The sequence below is a fragment of the Alexandromys fortis genome, unplaced genomic scaffold (genome assembly GCF_014885135.2).
Source record: "Alexandromys fortis isolate MF-2015 unplaced genomic scaffold, M_Fortis_MF-2015_v1.1 scaffold_238, whole genome shotgun sequence".
Classification (NCBI taxonomy): domain Eukaryota; kingdom Metazoa; phylum Chordata; class Mammalia; order Rodentia; family Cricetidae; genus Alexandromys; species Alexandromys fortis.
This window is the reverse complement of record NW_026068126.1, coordinates 741,936-749,880: the sequence shown is the minus strand read 5'-3', so window position 1 is coordinate 749,880 and position 7,945 is coordinate 741,936. Positions and strand designations below refer to the sequence as shown.

General features: G+C 49.3%; 1 protein-coding gene across 3 annotated transcripts in view; it reads right to left on the bottom strand.

The window, feature by feature from the left end:
• Positions 1-1,714: 1,714 nt before the first annotated feature.
• Ercc4 (ERCC excision repair 4, endonuclease catalytic subunit) overlaps positions 1,715-7,945 on the bottom strand; it is a 28,246-nt gene continuing 22,015 nt past the window's right edge. For all 3 annotated transcript variants that reach the window (XM_050125781.1, XM_050125783.1, XM_050125782.1), the window contains 2 exons: positions 5,010-5,122; positions 1,715-3,462 (listed from right to left, as the gene is read on the bottom strand). In XM_050125781.1, coding sequence (XP_049981738.1) covers positions 2,729-3,462; positions 5,010-5,122 — 847 coding nt within the window. In that variant the 3' untranslated portion in view covers positions 1,715-2,728. The remainder of the gene's footprint in view (positions 3,463-5,009; positions 5,123-7,945) is intronic.

Genomic DNA, 7,945 nt, shown 5'->3' with positions numbered 1-7,945 from the left:
CTACACTGTCTTAAGATTCTTTTGAGTGGACATTTCTAAGTTAAACGAACAGAGAATTTCCCTCAAGATGTTCTCTAAGGCAACATGAAATCAAATTCTGCTGGAAAAACAAAAGGAAAGGCCAGACTTGAGCCTCCTTCCTCCCAGTCCCTGCATCTCAATACTTTCCGGACCTGCTGGGGCTGGATGAGGTCATTTCCAGTACTTGTGAGTGAGGATTGCAACATGAGGCAGTTGGACATCTGCAGAGTTAGTCTGGTGACTGTCCACCAAAGGGGCAGCCAAGACTACTCGAGGACAGTATTGACGGCCACCACTTTTAGTTTTTTTTAGATCAACCTGCCTCTTCCTTGCCAGAGCCGGGATTAGGGCTGTGTGCCACCACGCTCTGCTTGGTGGCTACTATTAAGTACGCTACCTCCTTAGCTAATTTCAAGAAAACACCAAGAAAGGCGCTAGGATTTAAACCCAAGGGTAATTTCCTGTAATTCTGAAGCTCAAGGCTTTATGTAAACGGCTGTAACCACAAGGCTGACCCAGCCTGCAAAGGCCTTTTAAGAGCTGCCCAGGCTCATCACTAAACTGGGTATTTATGACTCTGAGTAACAACAAAAGTCAAAGGCAGCCGAACCAAGTCGGACTCGCAGTTTGCAGCTTCCTGTTCCTATAGCACAGATTCTAAAAATGTGTAAAAAAGTCCGAGAAAACCAAACAACTCACGGATGTACTGGAAGGTTCCACACCTGGAAATCCGAGAGACAGGCAGGAAGAGGCGGTGGGCTATCATCGGGAAAACCACTTATGGTTAAGTAGAAACCATCAGTCATGGCCAAGCCCAGGGGAGACTGTGCGGCTGCTTATTCCCACGTGTGCCACAGTGAACAGCTGACGCGGGGAGCAGATGGACCTGGAAGTCAATGTGTTAAAGACTGTTGCACTAGGTAACAAGGACGTTTAAAATGGCGGCTTTGAGAGGAGCTGTGAGAATTTGACCCTGAATGAAACGCCCATCATAGCGGCGCTATGCTAAGATTTTTGGTATATGGAACAAAACAACAGAAAAGGGAGGTGGAGTTCCTGCACCAGGGGTGGAAGAGACACGTCAGTGTCAGTGAGCTGGACCCATGCCAGCACGTGAGTGCAGCTCATCAGGCAGCTCTGCCCTAGTCCGGAAGGCAAATATGTTTCTATGCCGGGAAGAAACAAGTAGCTCAGATTTCTTTTCCACCTTGAACTCTTCTTCCCCCCATTTCCCACATCACATACTAGAAGCCTCCAGTAATCGACAGGGTCTTGACACTCTCAACTCATTCCTGACGGGCCCGGACAGAACACCGGATGCTCCTGAGCGTCCACCACGTCTTCCAATTTAACCAAGGATGGGGAACACAGGAAACAAATGCACCCCTACTAAACATGCAGACTCTGTCATTAGCCCTGAACACCCAGGCGACAGCCCCCCCACACCACCTATGCTATATTATTGCTATAAGCCACCTAGAGATGGTTTGAAGTTCACAGGAAAAGGGGTTTACGAGCAAATGTAGCTAAAGGCGCGCAGCACCTAGACTCTGCACCATCAGAGGGTCCTGGAAGCAACCGCCCATGGATACTGAGGGACAACTGCACTCTTAGGTACCAATAAATCATGATGTCAACAGGAAATTTCAGCTCAAAGTGCTTTTGTTAAATAAAGTCAGAGACAGTATTTTTGCTACAAGGTCCACTTTAATCAGTTTAGCATGACAAACCCAAAGATAGCTGACACTGATGACGTAATCAACCGTGTGCGGCAAGGCTAGAATTCATGTAGGCATCAGCTCCTGAGGTAGAAAATTTACTGCTTGTTACTGCACACATCAACAGCTAGACTAACATACCACAGTTTGCAAATGGCATGTGAACTCCATGTTAACACAGAAAGGTCAGTCTAAATCAACCATGAGATTTGGTCTGTGGGTCTTTAAACAGCTACGCATTGCTTTTGAATTCTTAGGCACTCTCTGCACTGATCTTGCATTTACTGTTTAATGTGAAGAAGAGAAACCCACATCTAGAAAGCACCTGGGCCTCCTCTGCTCGTGTCTGGTCAGCACAGGGGCATGGGCAGGATGCCGTGCCTCTGCTATGGCGCGGACGTTACTGACGTGTGAATGATGTCAGTGACATGGGGTGGGAGGAGGCTGCAGACTCTTTGATGTGATTTGGGCTTAGAGTAGGAATTTGGAGGTCAAACATTGAGAAAACCAAGATTTCTGAGGAATCCTTCATGACCTCATCAAATCTTGTCAACAGTTTTTGCCAAAGCACCGGTTTAAGCAACCACGTCACAGCACTCGCTACATATCCGTGGTGACCTGAAGACTGGTGGGCTGGCTTGTCCCGTGGCTGGCAGGAATGTAAGAACATCGGCCCTGTCTCAGTTCTGCCACACCCTGTGTACACAGTGCCAGGAACACGATGGAGGATCTTTCACCAGCCTGAGCAGCACACGCTGGCACTGCCTGCTGCAGGTGGCACAGTCCCACCACACCCCATTTACAATAAGCACTACAAGCCTAGCTCAGACAGGGCACAGAGGGGGGCAAGAGCCAGCATGGGAAGGCAAGGACACGCCTCAGCCCAGAGCTCGGGGAAATGGTGGGGACAGAAGGTCTGTCCCTAAAAGCCCTGGGAACGAATGAACTGCTAGGCAAATGATTAATGAACAGCATCTGAGCGCCGGGGCTCATTTTCTCACTCTGCCTCCTGACACCACGTCTGCATAAGCGGTGTGGAGGAAGTCGTGCAGCTGTTTGGCATTTCCTGCATGCCCCAGGATGCTTGTGAGCCGCTCCTGGGACAGAGAGGCCAGCTCTGCGATGTTCCTCACTTGATTCATCAGGGAGCGACAGTTCTTGGCATTGATCCCTGGCATCTTTAGCACGAAGTCTTGGGGGCCGGGGTTATACTTGTCCGACTCAGGCAGCGTTTCCGAGTCTGCGGTGATGGCCATGGCTGTGGCCGCATCAGGCTGCGGCTTGTTCTGCTTCAGCTCCTCGAACAGCTCGGCTGTGGCGTGAGGTGAGGGGCACCAGAGCAGCCGCAGGCGTGGGAAGTGCAGGGTGAGCAGTGTGAGCTTGGAGCTCACGTCGTTGCTGCTTATCTCCTGGAAGAAGGCACCACGTGGCGCCAGGGAGAAGGGCTTGCCCGCGTCGAATTCGATGAGCAGCACTGGGCGCCGGTAGTAGCGTGACATGGCGAGGCACTGGCTGTACAGGCGGCCGCTGTGCAGCGAGCCGATGAGGTCGCTCACACTTTTGCGCTCCACGCACAGCTCGGGCGTCAGGATGTAATCGCCCACCTCCAGTGTCACTGGTTCAATGTCGATGCCCCTCCGATGGATCAGGGATGGTAGCTCACTCCGGAACTCACGCATGTCCACCACGATGCTGGGCTGGGTGCCATTCCGCTCCTGGCCACCTATGAAAAAGGTTATTCAGGTCATGTCACAGGGAAGAGTGCTATAACATTTTCTAATACTCTAGAAAATAGTATTTGTAGAGAAAACAGGTAGTTCTCCCCGAATGAAATGGAATCAGGTTTGTGTAATTTTTTTCAGCACCAACAGGAAACTCAGACAGACCTCTACAAAGTGCTTTGTGTGCGGCTATGCTTGGCCCTCCCTCCTTCACCCTGTCTTACAGGGATGTAGTTCTTTCTAAAAGGTCACCAAGCTAGGCAGAGCTAAGAATCTGCGTCAAAAAAGGCACGGATATTCTAAAACAGTGCTTCTGGGGTGCGCAGTCCAAGGTCCTTCACCATCAGATGCTCCCACACAGAAACAGAATCTGTTTGAAGCCAGCGGGCCATACATGCACAGCACATGTGTGGAGTTCAGAGGACAATTCTCGGTAGTGGCTTCCTTCCTGCTAGCTAGTAGGGTGGGACATGGGCCTCAGATTGTTAGGCCTTCTCTCCCGGTCCCTGACAAAGCCCTGCGTGAACAACACAAGGAGAGGAGTTCACTTTGGCTCAGGGCCTCTGTGCTCTGGTAGCTGCTCCACTGTTTCTGAGCCCGTGGCAGGCAGACTGCCACAGGGAAGGCACGGCGCGAAAGCCCCAGTCCACTGGCCTCAGAGGCCAGGTCAACTTTAACCCTCTCATGTTGCTTGGCTGACGACCGCTGCCATGGGATGGGGATCTGGGAATAAGGTTCATGTGGAGGCCAGCAGGCCTTGGTGCATGCCAAACACCTGGACTGGAGAGACAGCAAGAAGCAGAAAATGCTTCAGAGCACGGAGGGCACATGTGTGGCCCAAGAAGTCCCAGCAATGTATGACCCTGAGAGGACAGGCAGAAGAACTTAGAGAAAGCTTCCTTCAGCTACCTTGTCAATCTTCGGGTTTCCCTAGGTTACAGAACCTACCCGGCTCTCCCAAGGCTTCACTGGTAGAGTTCATCTGGAATCTCTCCCAATCATTTCCTTTCCTTTTTTTTTTTTTTTAAAAGATTTATTTATTTATTATGTATACAACATTCATTCCATGTATGCTTACATGCCAGAAGAGGGCACCAGATCTCATTATAGATGGTTGTGAGCAACCATGTGGTTGCTGGGAATTGAACTCAGGACCTCTGGAAGAATAGTCAGTGCTCTTAACCACTGAGCCATCTCTCCAGCCCTTCATTTCATTTTTTTTATAAAATATTTATTATTTTCATTTATTTGAAGTGTGTGTGTGTGTGTGTGTGTGTGTGTGTGTGTGTGTTTGCATGGGTTATATATGCAACAGGAGAGCAGGTCCCCAGAGCGGCCATGGGGCTGAAGTTACAGGTGGCTGTGAGCTCCCCGATGTGGGTGCTGGGAACTGAACTCAAGTTCTCTGCAAGAACAGCCAAGCAAGCGCTCCTAACAGGTGAGCAATCTCCCCAGTCTGATTTGTGTTTTTAATATTTTATCTAGAAAAACTCAGCTATGTAGCTCTGGGGCTTCACAGCTTCCTTTACTAGGCCCAGGCAGGACTTACCAGCTTTCCGAGTGTCAGTGGGAGCATCTGTGGACACTGTGCCTCTTGCTAAGTCCAGGTTGGTTTCATCTCTGCCTTCCCGTTCTTCAGGGACAACCATACTAGCCTTTTCCCTGGGGGAACAAGTATGGTAAGCATTACTTAACTAATTCCAACATTCTAGATGAATCTTTGGAAACGTCTCATCTCTAAGGTGGCACTAGGGGTGCACACCTGCGATGCTAGCACTCAGGAGGCTGAGGCAGGAGGATTGTCTATGACATTGACTGACAAGGAATGCATCAGAAATAAACAAGCAAATGGGAAGAAGAATTGAGCAGGAAGAGTCACTTGGCTGTGCTTTCCTTTCTCACCCTCCAGAGTTCAAATAAGAAGTTCTTTAGTTTCCATTATGTGATTGAGATTGCCTGAGCCTGCTGCAAGGTTAAGGCAATATCAATAATGAAAAACAAATTATTTAAAGTCTGATGTTTTTTCAGGGTCGTAAGTAGGGAGGGTTCAGTCAATGAGTGAGAAAAGACAATGGACACAGACATGACAGGACTCTGGACAGAAACCCTGCAGGTGGGAGGCCCCGCCAACTACCACGAGCTTCAAAGGAGAAGCAAGGCCAATCCAAGAATAAGATTTCTGTCAGGGATCAAACCAATAACCAACATCTTGGGAAAGAGCTGGGAACAGCAGTCACTCCTCGTGGGTTTGCTTGAAAGCAATATGGAGTGTCCCCTGTTCTGTGTAGGCGCTCAGGATATAAGTAATCACTGGGCTGCCAAGATGGCTCAGCAGGCTAAGGGGCTTGCCACTAAGCCTAACTATCCACGTTTAAGCTCCAGAACCTACCTGATGAAAGAAGAGACCTGACTCCTGCAAGTAGACCTCTGACCCCCACATAGTATACATGCATACATGAATGAATACAGATACAGACATGCAAGAAACAAGTAAACAAACATAATAAAGATGACCATATAATCCTTCTTCTAGTCTTTGGAATAACCCAGTATCTCACACACGTGTGTTAGGAGGACTGTGTCACTTGCTAAGACTTGACAGACATCATGATGTCAAGTAAGTCCCTGACTCACCATGGTGAAACCACTAAGCCTGTGACGGCTAACTCACGAGACTGAAATACCAAGCGTGCCTGGTGTGCGAGAACACGCACACCTGGACCTTTTTTCTTGAGGCCTGCAGTAGTGCTGAGGACGTAAATCAGTTCTGAACCCAGAGCATTGACAGCTGCAGCAGGGACTGGGGCTAGGGAAGACGGGAGGGGCTGCCAGGGCGCATGAGTCTCCACCAGCGTCAGCAGGGCTCCACTCACACACTATGCAGAGCAGGATGGGTGTGACCTAGGTGGGCACAAGTGTGCCAGAAAGCATAATTTGGACTCTACATGATGCATGGTAACCCCCAGTACAGAGCTGGTCCTGGTCCACAAATGGGGATGGACAAGGCTTTGGTTGTTCTCCTTGCTGTCTTGTAGGCCAGGTCAAGGGCTCTTTAATGTAAACCCTTGACCAGCCGCACCTCCTGGCCATACCCAAGGGACCTGAGAGGACGGCCAAATACTCAAGGACACTAGGAGATCCTCAGTATCTTTTTCGCTAACATTTTTTGATTCTTCCTCTTAATTTCTACTACTTTCACAGGTCACTGGTGTGTGTATGTGTGTGTGGGTGCCCCAGCTTCCCCCACACAATCTGCTGTTTGTGGTCAGATAGTGTGGTCAGATAGTGTAGTCAGTGGCAGGGACGGAGCCCTTATTGGCAGTGTGACCCGGAACAAGTCATTCAATGGCTCCTTGCCTCAGTTCTTTAAGAATCTGTAAAATGGAAACAATGCTGACGCAATCTACCTGAAAAGACCGACTGCAGGATGCGCGTATTGTCCTGAGAGTAGTTCCTTCACCTCGCCCCTGCTATGCTGAGTGAAGCCCTCAGTGGCACTGGCCTGCCTCCCAGTTATCCAGGGTTAGCTAAGAAGCTGACAGTCTACTTTCAAAGAAGGCTGGTGCTGTTTTCCCTCCTGAGCAAATTCGCAGCCCGGAAAGGAACTGGTAACCCTAAAGAAAGCTCGTCTCTCTCAGCAGACACAAACTCGTTTAACAGACATTTGCTGCCACCAAAAGCACCGTCCCTTCCTGGCATCGCTCAGCACAGCTACTCTGGCTGCCCCGGGACAGACATGAGATGTTAAAGTTCCAGACCACTGTCCACTTCACCCTCAGGTACTGACATTTTCCAGTGCTGCAGTAAAATCTCCAACGCTCATTTTCTTACTACGTAGCTCAGGCTTGCCCAGGGTGCTGGGATTTTCAGTGGTATGTGCTTGGCTTTAGTAGTGATATGATGTGGGAAGGAGGAGCCTCTGGATGGCACACAGGCCAGGCCTCTTTGGCAAAGGCACGCAGTCTTGACCCTTCACTGTGAACTGATGACCCACCCAACAGGTGGCATCTTGCCCTTACTCTCCAGCAATTAAACCTACTCATCTCTAAGGCAGCCAAGCAGTCCTCGCTCACAGCTAGTCTGCCCGCGTCATTCCTCTCTGGTTGTTTTCTTACAACATCACCCTGGAGGTCCTGTTATAGCAACCATTCTCCTGGCTCAGCGGGAGTGCAAACACCCTACTGGCAATGGATCCCAAATGTTGTTTTGTGTTCTTAAAGACAAACACCACTCAAATCCTCCAATCTTCTAGGAAAGTAAGTCCTAAGATGCTGAACAGTATAACTGCTCGGCTACCAGGCAAAGTGGAAGAATTTATTTATAATAAGTAGGTCTGAGTTTAGAAAAAAGTACTTCTGGCAGTGAGTTCGAGGCCAGCCTGGTCTGTGGAGCAAGTTCCAGGACAGCCAGAGCTATTGCACAGAGAAACCCTGTCTCGATAAACCTAAAAAAAAAAAAAAAAAAAAAAAAAAAAAAAAGCAGAAA